Consider the following 17,445-nt stretch of genomic DNA (forward strand, 5'->3'; position numbering starts at 1 on the left):
AATGTCGTTTGGAAAGCTAAATATTTAGTTCAGGAAAGGTGAACAAACTGAAATGCCAAATTAATCTTCGAGAGAGTGTGATCAAACAAAGTTTTTTTGCCCCTTGAGAATACCATGGAAACGGAATCTTATTCCAGCAATTAGTCAGACTGCGATTGAAAGTATGAGTTATGTGAAACAATCGCCGTAACCAAATGCTGCTGTCATAAATGATTGAAAGATCAGGCCAAGCACAGCCTGTTTATTCAGGTAGCAAATTCAGGCATGTAACCAAAGGTGACATGGCATTAATACATGCTGTTAATGTCAATAAATTGGTTATGAGCCTTGGCTGAAATATTATTATGTTTTTCTTAACACGTTCATACTTTTGTTGAGTTATTTGAAACAAGTCTGGCAAGTGCTCTGGTTTTTAGCTGCCAGTCATACAGCCATTTTCAGCTGACCAAGCACATCTGAATGAAAAGACAACATCTGTTTCCAGTGTAGCACTTTGAAAAAGACTGCAGTTCCCTTACAGATCCCTGAGGTGCTCTAAGAACAATGTATGTTAACCAAAACACCACCCACTGTGCCATTTCATTTTCGCTGTGTGTGTGTATTGTGTGAGTGGGCTGGGCTGTTATGTTGGCAGACCCAGAGCTGACGTGACAGCAGGTCGGAGATGTCGACCAATGAATGGGAGACATTGTTTTACAGGGGGAAGTTGTAATGCATGGTGGGGTTAGGGGCGGGCCACACATCAGAGGAAAACCGCAAAATAACACTAGGAGAAATTAAAACCCAAATCCTTTCAGAGACACCCCACAAAAACACTTGGCTGAAGATATGTTTCCATGAATTTTGGGTTTATTAATAGCAGATTCCCAGTTAAAGGCTGTCAGCTGAATTTCGGTCTTTATGTCATGCAGAAAGACATGCTTACTTGTTTCAGGCTGGGTTATTGGATATTTGACCTGGGTTAAATAAGGTTTTCAATTTCCTGCAATATCACCTTATTCAAACCCAGGTCTGCTTTGGTGATATTTTCTGAAGCCCTTGCCCATCTTGTCAAATACTACAAACATTCAGGCCTTCCTCTGGGGTTGGAGAGGGCAGGAGGACCCCCGAATCAGGCTCCAGTTTGGGAGAGGAAACCTAGGGTCTGGAGGGGTTACCAAGGGCCTGTCTTTCTGAGTATTCAGAGGAAGCATGATGAGGGGTTGTCCCAGCAGAGTGCCCGTGCCTTAGACCTTGGGATTAGCGTTTTAGAAATCAGATGGACCGCATCCAAGCGTCCCCCACATCCTTTCATCCCTTGCCTATGTTCCCTTATTCAGCCATGTGGAACTCCTGCTAGCAGCTCCTGGTGGGCTGAGTGGCTGGAGTCTCCTAAATAGCCTCACTGAGTACTATGTAAAGTTATACCTACTCTGAACACTGGACCAAAACATAAACATGGCAGACAGTTTCTCTAATCTCAAAATGAAACCAATAGTAACCACAGACCTCTGTGAATAAGAGACTTGAATTACTAAATACTACTGTTGCAGAGGTTGACTTGCTAGCTAACTACAGGATTTAATTCCCTGCTTTTATTTCCAAAGCCTGACTGGTGGAAATAAGCAGCAATTTCAGCAAGAGAACCCAAGTGGGTATTGGTTCAGTGATGCATCAGCTGACGTCAACGTCACTCCTACCACAGTCTCATGAATGTCTGTCTAATATGGTGGTTTATTTGAGTCAGGCAGGGTACTCATTCTGTCTGCTGCTCGGTTGCTAAACCCACCCACCACCCCAGCCTTCATCTGCTTGGATCTGTTTCTTTCTGCAAGGCGATTTTTCCTATCAACCTAGCTAATTGCCTATAAATGTTGTTGTTAATATTAAATGATTCATGTTATGATTAGCTGTATTACATACACAATCATACATATGATCGCAGAGTTACTGTTTCCCAAAGGAACAGAACTGAAGACATGGTATGTTGCATTGTTTCTCTAATAAATGTTTGAACGAATATGTGGCGTTTCCTGTTTGAACTGTACCTATCAGCCAGCATTTGCAGAGGAAATATGTTGTTTATTCTACCAGACCATTGACCAACAGGCATTTAGTGCAGGTATTTCATTATGGCCACAAAGAAAAGAGTTCAGAATTTGCACTCTCTTTAATAGCACACAGTTTTCTAAGACTGACCAGATAAAGTTAACATTGGCAGGGACTCCACATTATGTTATTATTTTGCATTTACTGGATGTTTTATTTCTTCTTGAGTATAGCTTTCCGTAACTCTTCAAGACAGTCATTGGAACATTAAAACAACATAGCTATTAACATTTTAAATGGCTAAAATAGTTGCATATAGTTTAACATTAGGCAATGTCTTAGACATGGGTCTAATAGTGTTTGTTATTTCCTCTGATGAGAAGGATTACACCACATACAGTAGGAGCTTGCTGATAGATATAACTCCTGATAGATTGGTGCTGCTTTGGTTTGAAGACCTGACAGTTATTACGTTAATAACATATGAACAACAGGGTTGGGGTCAATTACATTTCACTTCCAGTCAGAACCAGTAAACCAAATCCCAATTCCAAATGTCCCTAATAGAAGAGCATTGTAGAGAATTGGAATTTTTGTTTTATTCATTAATTTACTGGAATGTAAATGGAATTGACTTGATCTTTAATCAATAACACTTCCCCAAAAATAAACATAAATAAATTGTGTACTTTAAGGTGGCAGGGACTGCATATTGTCAAACTTCAAGTATGTGAAACAAACATTTGTATCTCAACTGCAAACCTCACTGTCAAATTTCTCCCACAAAAGTTCTGTCTCTATCAGGTTTGAGTAGGCTGACTCAGAGCTTGACCTTCAATACCATTGACATGTCTCTACTATAATGTAATAAAATCTTAAAAGTTAGGTCTACTTTGATTTGGCTGCAATGCCTTACTACTTGTTACAGTACTCTGACCAAGAGGCAGCTTGGTTTCTAGTGTGTTTACTGGTTGTATGTAAGCTATAAACCTAAACAACAAAAGTTCAACATGACACATGATATTACAAAAAGAAGGGAAAAGGTAAGAACACAGATCTGAATCAATGCTAATTGAGTTAACTTTTTCCATCTTGGAACATTGGCAGGACATTCTAATACTGACATTCCAAGTAGCATTCCAACAAAAATAAACAAATGGTCTATCGCTCCAATGCTAATGAACCTTGTAGGTGCACATTAAAAGCTGATTTTTTAAAGCTTTTATACACACAGAAGCAGTTAGGCACAAGAACATTACACTAAAGTCTTCTTCTCACTCTGACAATCTAGTTACTTCATGGCGTAAGTCAAGTCTTTGACTGTAAATTATTGCAAAATTGCTATCAGTAAAAGGAATGGTAAAAACATAGCACCATCTTTGTTGAAAATAAAAAATACTGAAAATAACATTTTTGAAAATGAAATAGCAACCAAAACCACATTTGAATGCTTAATCTAAGCCATTATTTGGATGTTACCAGTTTTCGTATTTGTAAGGCAAGCTCAGTTTAGACAAATTATTTTTAGTTCACTTTTATACATGCAATGGGTTAAAATAGTTCAAACACTTTTTTTTCTCAATTTTTTGTGGTTTACAGAGCAAATAAAAACAAAAACAGACACAGCATCTAATTATTTCATCATTACAAACAAATATTTAGGCACTTTATTAGCTGAAATGATATGCATACGAGTATCTTTGTCAACAGAGCAACACAACATTACTATGTACATATATGTAAAAAGTGTTATAAATAGGTTTTAAACCATAGATATTATATACATCTTCAAATTCTGACAGTATTGATTGTTTCGTCGTGTCATTTTGGGTGGTGGTTTGTTGTTACCCCTCGTCGTGGTAGGATGTGGACCTAGTCAGGTATGCCAGGGTTGTTAATGCAGAGGGCGGAGTGGGTCGGGGGTGAGGGGACGGGGGTCTCATTCCCGTTTTCTTAGGATGACGTAGATGAGTCCACTGATCAGGGCCAGAGGGAAGGCAACCCAGGCCAGGATGTAGGCCCAGCCCAAGGTTTCGGTCGGAGCCACCCACTTTGGACTCATCACCGTATAGATCACAGCTCCACTCATCACAAACAGACCTGAAGGAAAGGAGAGTGCATCCCATTTGAACCTGAAGATCATGATTTACATTATCCTCATTATCTTTGTTGTTCTAGTATGAACTCCCGTTAGGCAGCATTTACGTTGGGTAAGTGTTTTCGTGATGGATTCTCCCAGCTGGGATTTGACATCACACTGTGTTATGTTGGCTAATGAACCGCAAACAGGCCACTGCTAGATTCCTCACTTCCTCATCTAGAACACTGGCCCGGCCCACTGTGGCGTGACATGACAAAGTCTTCTTGCTGATGTTAGTTTTTCTGTTGTTCACCCGCCTACATTGCCGGTCTTGACATTTCCACTTGTGTGAGTGTATGTGTGCCCACTGCCACTGTCTACTATGCCAACCTGGGAGGTTTGAAAGGGCTGCCAATGGTAGACTTAACAAGCTAGAAGAGGTGTCAATCCATTGCCAAAGGGCACGGACTACAATAGACAAGGGATAAAACCCTATTCAACTCACACAGCCCAGTCTGGATTGACTCTATGGTGAAAAGCTGGTGGCCAGCTAGACAAAAGCCCTAGGACCCTTTATGCACTGTAATGTAAATGTCTGGAAATGTGTTTACGTTATGTTTTGGCTGGATGACATAATGGGCACTTACTGGCGAAGATCTGGAAGGTTCCGGTCAGGAAGAAGCGACCTCCTTTCTGCAGGGTGAAGAGCTGACAGAAGAACACGATCAGGGCGATAACGCTGAAGATGATGGACAGGATCATCAAAGCCTGTACTGCCTGGATCCACTCTGCAGGAGGGGGAGACGAAGACAGAGAATAAATTCGACATGGCCATACGTGGGAAACTGGATATGTGGTCACATGCATATGGACTGGGATGGGTTATGCATGAACTAAACATTGGCTGTACGGACGTGTACGTTTTCATCACTTCCAATACAGCCGACTGCTTCCTACACACAACAACATGATAATAGTCTTGTGGTGAGGTCACAACGCCATTGGGAACATGTTTTATGAGGACTCTAGATTGTCAGTAAAATGTTTTGCTCTGGCCAGACAGGAAACGCAGGAGTGCGCCCCTTTTGTCTGGCATCCTTAATGGATTTACAGTAATAGTACCTGGGCGTCTTGTTCCTGGAAGCAATGTAGCCTACTCAATAACACAAAGAGGACCCAAACACTTTGTAATCTAGCCCCATTCCAAGGCCAAGTTACCAAAGTAAAGAAAGCCCTGTTAACTCTTTATAGTAACCTCTAATAACAAGCGACCATGAGACATGAGGCTCCACTGTATGTGTGTATGTGTGTATGTGTGTGTGTGTGTGTATGTACGTGTGTTTGTGCTGCAGTTGTAGCCATATCCACTCCTGGAATGCCAAGCCTCCCACACAGGTCTATTTCTTCTCCCAGGGTCAGGCATGCAGCCTACAGTCACTCTCATGTTTCCTAAGCCAGCTCCGTAGATATCTCTATCCCCATGGGGTATTACCTCACACCTCTCTCCCCTGAGATAATACCTCACACCTCCCTCCTCACAGGACCGTACCTCACGTTCGGTGTCCTTCGTCCTAGTCTTCCCCTGATCTTGTTTAAGCTCTTTTTCAAAGTCTACACCTGCCCATAAATGTAGGCACACTCAGAATGTGGACAAAATTAGGCCACAAAATGCGTGTGATAACCAGGTATAAACCGTGGTTACACCCTCCATGCCACCAGAGTATTGAGGTCTCTCACTTACTGTGGCTGTCTCACTGACGGGTTAAGATATGTTAATGAATGCATGTGTCTAAGTCGGGTTGTAATTTAGGGTCAAGACAACCGAGACAACCGGCATGGCAGACCTTGGTTCACCACACCAGCACCAGCAGTCTGTCCACAAACACAGTCATCAATTTTGAATTGCTCACTCGTTCAGCATTCGTTTGTTATGTGTTTATACATGTCCCGTCATGTCTTTCATCTCCAGAAAACAGTAATACATCACCGTCATGGCATGTTTTGACAATAACAACAGGGTTTGATGGATTTGATGACACCATCAAAGAGTCAGGTTAGAGCCAGAATAACCAAGCTATCTGTGCCCATGCCTCACTCACCTCAGAGTACGATATGGCTGAGGAAATAGTCTCTGGGCTTGATTACACATTCCGTACAACAGAATGTGTAATATAACATATCCACCAGCATATCCAAGAGCTACAAACAAAACCAACACAAATTCAGTCAGGACCCATAATGGCCATACTGTAATGTGTGTGCAATAACATGCACTGACTCTGTGTGCAAACATTATGTTACATGATACTCTTGTTCAGCATTACATACGGTCTGGAATTAGCTCCTCAACCTACACAGACATGTTCTAAACCTTCTGACACACAGACATGTCACACAGACGGTCCCCTGGTGTGGACACTAGTTAATGATACAGTCTGGGGACTGGCTTCTTATGTCTGGTCAAAGTCAAGTCGAGGACTAACATCATGGGCAACAAAAATGTAAACCAAAACCCCATGTCTAATATAAACTGCATGTGACCGCATAACTCCTAATAGCAAGATTAAAAGTCAAATGATAGAGTTTGGCTACCTGTCATGCTTCCGCCACCATGTCCTCAGTGTACAGTGTACTGAGCCTTTAAGAACCTTTCATCCCATGCACGTGACTACACACTCCACTGTCTCCCCCTCGAATCATCCCTCTGTACAGAATACACACTAAATCACACACATACACACGCACACTCACATAGATGACATTCGCCTCCTAATACCAAGGTGGTGGTTTAAGAAAAGTCAAACCGACAAGCAGTGCCATGAAACCACCTGGCACTGAGAAAGGGGTGAATACAACCAGGCAGCGTGTGGACCTCAGACCGCTGTTGGCTCTGTGTCCTGTCTCACTGACAACACACTGGAACTACAGTCTGAGACACTTATTTTAGACACATGACATCACCAGGCAGACAGCTTACAGCCTGTGGATCATGCATTTCGTAGTGTAACACTAAGTCTGTATTGGAATACATGCAACTCTCTACCACTACCACTCCAATCACAGGTCCGGGGATAAGAATACTTTGTAGTCCTATTTTTTATCTTTCGCGACCGCTATCAGTTATCGTCTTGAGCCATGTTCTTGTTGTCACTAAGTACGCTGCATAACACACTTTGACAGGCGAGAGTTACATCGGAAGGCAGTGGCTCAAGAATTAGATTTGACAAAATGGCCTACCGGCTTAAGTATTATTTGATACAGAGGCACTGGAAGAAGACATTTAATCAAAGAAATTACATTATTGCAGGATCAATAAATAAACAGGTGTTGAATTGTACTTTTTTTATTAGGTATGGTGTTTTTGACCCAGCGCTTTCTACAGGTTATTTCCATACATATACCATGATTAAGCCATACATTAGGTTTACATAAAAAAAACAGATTTCCAGTCAGTAAGTGCCTCATTATATTTCAGAATTTGCCCTTGGAGGACTGATTGGGCCCATTGCACAAAGACATTGTTGAGAAAGAAATGCTGCTGTCATAGAATTGCATGCCAAGGTCACCGCTAAAAGGCTGTAGGCATGTGAAAGAAATATTTACTATCTGTTATGTTTGCCAATCGTATTGTGTTTTTGTTGGTGACACTTTGATCTCTCAGTAACCTCAACTATGAAGCCTATTAAAATTGCACAGTTTTGAGCATGATGTGTCCCTTTGGAAAGAAATGAATGAATCAGCACAAATTAGATTCAGCAACACAATGCCCCACTCGTAGTCTTCTGATATTAGTGTAGTTCCTGACAGTTGGAGTGTAATGCCACATAAAAGTTCAGAAGGTAGGCTTGGTAGGAAAAGTATGGATGTAGGATGATGACCCCCACATACATAATTAATTCAACCATTATTTGGTAATGGTATTATTAAGCAATAAAGCACAAGGGGGTGTGGTATATGGCCAATATACCACAGCTGAAAGCTGTTCTTAGGCACTAAATATTGTGGCATGCTGGACACAGAGTGAGATCATGTTAGTTCATTAGAGTCCAGCGCAGAATCTCATAACCTACCTACATGCAGGATGGGAGAGAAAGCGTTGCCTGTCTGCACTGCGCGCCATCACTGGGCAGAGGCCTTGTGGCCAACACCCTTCATCGTAATTTACCACAAATGCCGTGATGAATTACGCATCATTTCATTGCAACTTCACTCCATAACATTTAAGGCAGTTCATTGTTTAAAGCCAACTTCAAACACGAGGCCACCCAAACGATTCTTCGCAAAACAGACCAAATATGTAAGCTGTCATACGTTTTTTGGGCACACATTCTTTCTGAATATGAAAGTCTCCTAAGTAGTTATCATCTGGTATTTTTTGATAACATAAGAACTATTCATTCTTTTTGGTAATCCATTACTCCCCAGTGCTGAAAACACATTATACTGCAACATTCAGAACGCGTCCTTGTTTATTATGCTAGTATTTAATTAGTAGAGAGCTGACCGCAAACCCATTGCAAAACCAGAAACTGCAGCCGTTCCCTCTTACTGCTGTTGACTTTGGTCAAAATCTCTCTCACACTCTTATGCACACACGCACAGACACACACACACTCTTCGCTTCTACACCCACACTCTGCACACAGAGTGTGCAGACACTCTCAACACACACACACACACACACACACACACACACACGAATAGACGAACTGCAGCTGCTAGATCTCTTGTTTTGTTAATGATCTCGGAGTACAATCTGATACATGGGCGTGACCAGAACTGTCAGCACAACATGTTCTGCATCGGGTTGTCCAAGGCCTCCCTGTCTACTGAATATGGACATCACACCATGACTATTTATACAGGGGAGAACCTATGAGAACAGTGAATTTTAAGCTGCAGGTTCACATTCTCACCCCTAGATGGTGTCAGTGTCACAGTGGAGTCTGACGCCCATCGGGGTATGCTTTGTAAACATCAGAGTGAGTGGGGCTGTCAGGCCATAGTGGGTTACAGAATCAAAACTTCTACATTTGAAAATGACCAATGGGGCATTGATATGAGTCAGAAACTTTGTTATATAATCTGTTTCAGAATGTTAATTAGGTTTGGATTTGACAACGCCGATGTTCCAACTATCAATGAATTAACAACTGCAGTGATAGTTATCTGTCCAGGAATGTCACAGAGAGCCAGAGAACTTCCTGGAACTCATCATTTGTTCAGATGAAGAAGAAAAAAAGATGACTAGAGAAATACAGCGAAAAACACCTTACATGTAAATGTGTGCCACTAAAACACAATCGGCCAAGTCTACTAAATGTACGCAGTCAATAATCCATGTAAATTGCTCTGTATAAGAGCATCTGATAAATGACTCAGATGTAAACTAGATGGACAGAGGCTTTGAAGACACGTAGCCAATTAGACTGTACTGCGCCTTACCTCCAGTACTGGCAGGTTCACAGTGGAATTCTCCATTGGTTGTGGAGCAGTTATGCCAGAGATCTGAGCTTCTAGCTGCCCCTGTCGTCCAGGCCTGGGTGGAACAATAACACAACACTGGTATTACCAGGAGAACTGCAGCCTAATACAAAATGAAACATCTTGATACATAAAAAGTGATGGAGAAAAAATAAAAGCTTTAAATTAATCTATTGATTTTCAAACACAATTGTGTTTTTTAAAGTAAATAGGTTATTATAAATTGCATAAAAGCCATATAATATATTATTATTGATTATGGCCTCATTACTTCAGCTAAGAGAGGATCTTTATGACTTCATCACAATCATCTCCTGAGGCATCTGATTATACAGTAAGTTATATTTTTCATAGAGTGATTACTTACGCTCACAGTTGTTGACACAAATAGTAGGACTAGGGCAGCGACATGCAGGAAAACAATTCCCAGCAGTAGGATCAGCATCTTGCCGGAAGGAGCTAAATGATTAAAGAAGACAGTCAGTTTCTGAAGGTCTTAGTCACTCTCCAGTTCTATTGGACATGGGTGTGTTGGTGCAGGAAAAGACAGGGGCCCGTTCTCAAATTGTACAGAACCCCGCCTCTAAACTTTATCTGCACCAATGTCTTTAGCAAAGCGACAAGTTAAAGACGCAACCTGTATATTGGGCTGGATGTTTATTATGTTATTTATTTGTGCATAATCTATGAGTGGAATCACTTTCATACCTTGGTTAGCCGGGAAGTTCAAAGTTTAAAAGCATGGAACCAAATCAACACATAAATGACATGCTACACAATTTCAGGTGACCATTCCTGACTCGACAGCGCCACCTCAACAACCAGTGGCCAAATTTCACGGACTGGAACTTCAACAGAAATTGGGCCATAAACCTAATATTCAAGATGAAATTGATGTAAAGTAAGTTTAGCAGAATATTCTGCTGTCTATCTATCCATTTATCTATCCATATCCATATATATATATATATATATATATATATATATATATATATATATATATATATATATGGGTGTATATAACAATCAAAATTGTTTGTTGTACATAGTATATAATGCATTGAAGCTTTTGACCTATTTCATTACTAACAGCAAAGCCTATTTACAACTTTTAGGAGGCCCACATTTCCCTGCATTATTGGATGAGAAAAACAATAGAGGGCACATATGCTGTTTTCTACACTTCTTATGAACACATCTGAAAGAGGGTTAATCTAGAGATTAGAACAGACAACCATTCACAGCACAGCAGATCCAGAACAAGGACACAGCCCAAAAGACCACTATTAACAAAATGAGAGGGCTACTTAAAAAATTGCACATGCCTGATGGTGCAGGTTGCATTTCTTAATAACTGCGTGTATTAATAACAATATCACAGAACGATAACAAGCAGGTAGTTAGTCCTGTTATGGGCCTGAACATGACAGTCGCAACAATGCCTGCCTTGCGAACGCATCGCAGTAATCAAAGAATGAAGCCCGGTTCGTTTTGATATTCCGTGCGTGATATTGATTTTACGTATGTGATTCCTATGTAATGATATACCTACAAAAAAAGTTCAGCGAAGCAGGAAGACAACTTACTTACAACAGCGAAGTGACGATAATTCCACAAGAATGATTTTCAATTGAAAAGCGTAAAATGCAAGTTGTCCCAAAGTTCAGCAGGTAGTCCCTCCGTCCTAAATCCTTCTGACCAGATTGATGCCAGGGTCAGCGCTGCAGTTATAAAGTATCTTATTATGGAAGAACAACGCCCATCGCTGCGTCGCTACGTCATGGAGTGCCCCTGTGACAGCTAGGATTCCCGATAATTCCTGATATCCTGTCAAAATGCACCGAAAGCCGCTTGGGATTTAGGCTACTCAATATGAGCAGTTTGAAGTGATTTCACTGCACATTGTTTGATCTCCTGGGTATCCTGAACACATATCGAACGTTGTATTAAAGTAATTATGTTTTAATTCCTCTTTGAATAGAAACACTTAGAGACACTTTTGACACACTGAGTTATTTGTTTGCGTTTTTTGGGGTTAGCATATGGAACAAGTATTACAGTAAATATAGTTCACACTATTTCAATTCATGACCACTCCAAATGTAGACCCAAGGTATGTCGTGAAAGATTAAATCCAATCAAAATATGAGTGACAAATATGTTTGATGTAATATTGTTGTGACTAAACTTTCATAAGACTCATAATTTCTCTCATATATCCCTGCCTAAAAGGGGTAGTGGTGAATATAGCCCAACAGTAAGTAGCAAAGTAAAGTATATTGGGCTATCACCCAACTAAATAAATATTAAGATGTCTCCCTTCTGTCACTCTGTGGTCTATTTTGCAGGCGTTGTCCAGGCAATGAGGTACACAAACATTGTCCGTTCCCAAGGTGGGGGGTCCTCTCCCTCTCGCTGGCTACTAGCAAAACAGTGTAGTCTGCCCTGTGGGTGATTCACCCCATCACGATGCATGTGTGAAATTGTGGAAGGGTGGGTATGTCCGAAACGTAGACCTGCTGATGAGGAGCGACAGGGTCTGGGGCTGTCCTTTAGCCTCTGTTTGACCTGACTCATACAGCGGGGAGTGTCAGGGTGTTCCGGTCTCCATAGTGTATTCTACTCCGTGTATGCGGTGGAGTTTATGGGCACAGTTACAGATAACAGGTTAATAAACCCATAGGTCTCTCAATGATTGCAGTAATCCAAATTCAGAGAGCCAAGATGTCTGAAGAGCAGTGTGGCGTAAAAAAAATTAAAATAGAGCGTGATTCCTGGACACTGAAACAACCAGTGAAAAGCTAAGACACAGAGAGCTGCTGTCTAGAAACCTGCTTCCAATGCAACTCAACCCTGGGTGAGATAGGGAATTCTGCAGAGGCATGTAAAAGACATATTTCTGAATTAAACTCTGTAAAGGTCTTTGTGGTGCAGATTAAGCTCATAGGATGCGGATTGCGGCACTGAAGGGTTGCTCATCAGGCCTGTGAGGAAGAGGAAACCAGCGTAGTGTTTTAGCCCTGAATGTAGAATACTGGGATTCCTGAGAAATGTCTTGAGGTGAATGATCAGGGACAACCGTGCCATAAAGACCCCCTCTCCATGTCCGCGTTGCCTGTGCTTTAAGACCACTCGTGGGGTGGACTTTGCTTAGTTGATTTTAACAATGTTGAAATCACCATGGTCATAACCGTAAAACGTCAGCTTTATCTCCCTGACAAAGGTGAGGAGTGGCGACCTGGTCAAAGGTCTGTTTCTGCAGGGTCTGCCACAATCAATGCGTCGCCAAAAAGCACCCACAGATCTGGGGACTGGCTTGAAATGAGCAGCTCAATACTGCTTGAAATGAGCAGCTAGATACGGCACCCACCCAGACCCATATAAGCCTATGTTTGTGAAAGGCTGACAAGAGTAACTGGGTGGGTTGACGTGCCAACCACATGAGAGTGTTAATTTGACCCCATCTGTTCAGCAGAAGCCCAAAGCCAGCCCAGCTGGGACAGGCAGTCAACTTGTCCGATTCTAATGAACATTGCACCTCTGTCACTAACTCCCTGACACAGTGATGGGTCTCTGTTACGGAGAACACTTCTGCAGAGAGAGAGAGAGGGGTAAGGTTTAAAGCCACAGAACACAACTTGCCTGGAGAGAGATGGAGCAAACGGATAACCCGTCGCCTCAGATTCTGTATCTCATCATTTACTCCGACAACATAATGAGGTGACAATGGTTTTGTCCTCATGTTCGCAATTCAATCAAATCCTCTTTTCACATGTAAACAATAAAACAAACAACCAAAATGATTGAAACCTACAAAAAACAACCTGCCAAATAAAATGAAAGTTTGATATTTTCAGAAATGCACAAACTCAAAGGAAATGCTTAGAGACATTACCATTAGTTCAACCTAACTCTTAGACAGTGGGACATCAACTGCCCAATATTCTTAAATTATATCAAACTAGAAACTATTGTTGAGCAGAATAGTGAAATAACTTTTATAAGTAGGGAACACACTAATAATTGACATCTAGTTACTTGTTGGTGAAGGGTCATCTTAGAAGGTAGTCAGACTTACAGTGTATTGGCTGTGGATGGACAGCGGAACAGTTGGGCCCAGCTGGGATTCCTTCCTTGGTGGTCAGGAGGACAAAGGGTCACAAGCTGCTGTGATAGTGCTAGTCAGACAACGGTTAGCTTACTCCCTGTGTCCTGAGCTCTCATCAGAGTGTTATGGGATCCACTGTTGGCCCTCATAGTTAGTTTAAGCAGCATCTCTCCTCCCACCAATACCATCCTACACACACACACACACACATTTCCCTTTTTTATTGGAAACGCAGAAATCATTATTCTGTATCCCCTAAACCCCTACCTTAACCTAACCATGACCTTTACCTCATTAACTTAACTTTTATCCCCAAACTTAACCTAGCCCTAACGCCCAACTCTACCTTAAAATGTAAACCCAAAACCCGGCCTTTCAAAGGAATGCCTAAACCCAAAACCCAAAACACATAACCGGAACACGAAACAGACTTTTTCCTATTGAGGACTGGTCAAAAACAGCCCGCATGGACTGATTTGACAGGCTTTTTATTTTTGTGGGGACATCTTGTCCCCACATGTACTGATAGACCTGGATCACAAACACATAATCACACACGCACACAGACACGCGCATGCACTAACCTAGCCAAGATGCCCAGACAGAGTAGGTTCACATACAGGACTCGTGGAGGCACATGATGCCTATTAGTTAGGTACAATGAGACACACAGGAAACAGTGGCATGAAATGAATCTGCAAATGAGTAAGGCTGTGTATAAGACTGTGAGAAGAGTTTGGGATGATGCTGCGTAGGCAGAGAAACAGAATGCCCTAGAACAGGGCAAAACAGGATGGTGGATCGAGAATGAAGTGGAGAGAGAGAGAGACAGTTGGGGAGTGAAAGGGAGAGGGATGTAACGGCGGTGGGGGGGTGGGGGGGAGGAAGGAAAGAGCAGAGAGAAAGAGAGAGGGGGATATATTATACTGTATATTTATTACTTCAGCCTCCGTCTCTGAGCTCCCCTCCGGAAGGGTTGTCATCAGGTTTTCATTTGGTTCAGACAAAGGACCAACACCCCGTCCTTCAGAGTCCATTTAAAGCCACATTGTTTAATGGTGAGCGCCGCCGCTAAAATAAGCTTATCTTTGACTTGGTCTAATTGATCAAGTTTCCGACACCCACAGAATCACTTAGTCCTCCAGCAACGCACTGGAGGTGAGAATTGTAAGTTCCACTTCCTGATTCTAATGTTGTGACTTTAGAGTTCCAACAGGATACTGTGGTGCTATAGGAACACTGATATAATGAATTGTTTGTGTTATGTACGATAATCTGATAATCTGACATCATAGATCATATTTGTCTGTGATTGTGTAAAACAACTGCTCTGCTCACCCTCGACTGACTGCCTCTCTCCTCTTTTATTCTTTCTTTTTTTAGCTGCTGTTTTTCTTATCTTTCTCCAACTACCCTACTTCCTGTTGTCTCCATAGAGACGGATATATAAATGAACAACAGCTAAAAGTGAAGAACTCTAGAATCATCCCACGCTATGATTCAGCAGGAAAGAGCACAGTCGGATCACTTTGCCCTCCGCCCCCCCCCCCCATTCATCCCTTCAACCCACCCACCCATCTCTCTTTCCAGCTCTCTCTTCTTCAGCCTAAAATAATATCTGCCAGCAGAATGAACAGAGATGGAGAACAACAGATCAATCATATCGATCGTCCAGGCTTCCCACTCAATTTGACTGTATAATTGTCAGACTCCTGGCTCCATGAATTAACCCAGTGTGATTCAATACATCTCTTGTGATCCCTGATCTTTGGTTTGCAGTTGCACGTTATCATATCACGTTGTTTAGTTCAGTTATGTGGCATGTGCTGGACAAAGATAAGCGGGAGTGAATGACAAGTTCCGTTACTGGTGTAATACTGAGGAAAAAAAGGATTGTAACACTAAACGGAAAACCAGCACTCAAGCAGCACCGTGACGAGGAAAATGTCAGTTATGTTAGGAAAGTAGAAAAAAAAAATAATAATCTTCACTGCCTCCAACTTCCTTCTAATGGTCAGGATTTCACACGAATGTTTGTTCTTTTTGTTCATGATCACAGAGACTTCAGGTGTTGTATCACCACAAGGTCTACAGTCATTTCTGTATGGTTAAAAATACATTTATTACATCAACATCAATACATTGCCAACATTTTATATTGTTACTATGTTTTGGTTTTTGTGATGAAAGAGGTCATGTTTACTGCTTTGTCATAACAAAAAATATTCTAGTGTGAAATCTCACCGTCACACGCTTCCAAAATCTATATTACAAAACTTTTCTCTCATGTTACCATCGCAACCCTTCTCTTTTTCATAGTCATGAAGTTGCATTAGTGGTCATATTTTTGGCCAGTGACCATATCCATCTTTGCTCCGAATGATCTTAGGCCCCACTGTCTTCTTCTAATATGACATATAGAGAACCATACAATTATGTTATCTATATTAGCAGGCAACATTATAATGTACAGAATAATTTGTCAGTGCATTCCAAGCTTTTGACTGAAGCGATGCGACGGGATTTTATCGAATTTTCTGGGATTTCAATATTTGATTGTTTTTCAACTTATTCACGCTTACACACGAAGACCAGTATAGACTACTCAATACAATTTCATTAAATGGATACAAAAAGATAATATAACAGTGAAGAATGTACCGCTGACTTTAGGATTTCCCCAGAATGTCAGGAGATTTTGTCCTTGACCCTAGTTTGGTGGTGAACAGGGACTAAAGGTGGGGACTAAGAACTCTCCCCCTGGGGGTCCCCCATGTTGGGGGACAGCATCGTGTGGTTCCAGGAGGAAAGTCTACAATCCAATTGTTCCTAGTGTGTTCATTGTGTATTTGTTTCACCCTGGTTGTTGCTGTACATCGTAACTGCTTCTTAATCAACTTGCCCAGATAAACAATGCTAAAATTAAAAAAAGAAAATGAAGCATTCCATAACCGACACACCTAAAACATAAAAAAATAAATTGTTTCAAAAGACATGTTGTTCAGTCCCACAGTGCTGAGCTCAGTGTTGAGTTTGGAGTGCGCTATGGTGTTGAGTAGTCGATGACAAACAATCTCACATGGATATTCATTGGCTGCTCAAGTGAGGGCAGTGTAGAGCACAATAGCAGTTGCTTAATCTGTGAACCTGTGTCGGGGCGATGTTTGTGTCGATATGGATCCGGCGTAGCACCGGGAAGATGGCGTTGATGTGAGCCATGACCGGCCTTTCAAAGCATTTCATGCCTACAGATGTGCTACTGGATTACAGTCATTCAGGCAGCTTGCCTTTGTGTTATAGGAATGGTGGTGGTCTGTTAACCCGTTAAAAGTGTCCCTCACATCGTCTATAGATGGTGAGATGCCACGCCTTGAAGTGTGCATGGGTCACACTGAAACCCAGCTTCTGTCCTCGTCACGCGAGCGACCGAAACGGAGTGGTAGGATGGTGTAGTGACAAGTTTTCTGGACAACAGGACTTGTAGCTGACTAAAAACCATAGCTCTGACCTTTAGCTCAGTGTGGATGTTGTCTTAAATATAAGACTGGGAATGTAGTTGGTTGGGATGTAGTACAGGTATGGCCGCCGTCCCCACGCGCTGTCGGTGTACTTGTTAAAGATGCAGTCCACTCCACTGCTTCCACGTATAGCAAACACTGTTTTTAAACTTCCCGTTTTTGGCTCGATGTGCGATGTGTTTTTTCAGATGTACTCAATTCAGAGGTAGAATAATATAGTACCTCTT

General features: G+C 41.7%; 1 protein-coding gene across 3 annotated transcripts; it reads right to left on the reverse strand.

The window, feature by feature from the left end:
- Nucleotides 1–2,130: 2,130 nt before the first annotated feature.
- pmp22b (peripheral myelin protein 22b) lies at nucleotides 2,131–13,799 on the reverse strand. Of its 3 annotated transcripts, none has more exons than XM_010888647.4 (5): nucleotides 13,671–13,799; nucleotides 9,960–10,051; nucleotides 9,554–9,647; nucleotides 4,756–4,896; nucleotides 2,131–4,128 (listed from the first exon to the last, which is right to left on the reverse strand). In XM_010888647.4, exons 2-5 carry the CDS (start codon nucleotides 10,035–10,037, stop codon nucleotides 3,968–3,970), a joined length of 474 nt encoding a protein of 157 aa, XP_010886949.1. In that variant the 5' UTR covers nucleotides 10,038–10,051; nucleotides 13,671–13,799; the 3' UTR covers nucleotides 2,131–3,967. The 3 variants fall into 3 exon arrangements, with proteins under 3 accessions (XP_010886949.1, XP_012989302.1, XP_019902494.1); XM_013133848.3 differs by lacking the exon at nucleotides 13,671–13,799 and adding an exon at nucleotides 11,183–11,311; XM_020046935.2 differs by lacking the exon at nucleotides 13,671–13,799 and adding an exon at nucleotides 11,179–11,311.
- Between the last annotated feature and the right edge of the window lie 3,646 nt (nucleotides 13,800–17,445).

The sequence above is a fragment of the Esox lucius genome, chromosome 5 (genome assembly GCF_011004845.1).
Source record: "Esox lucius isolate fEsoLuc1 chromosome 5, fEsoLuc1.pri, whole genome shotgun sequence".
Taxonomy (NCBI): Eukaryota; Metazoa; Chordata; class Actinopteri; order Esociformes; family Esocidae; genus Esox; species Esox lucius.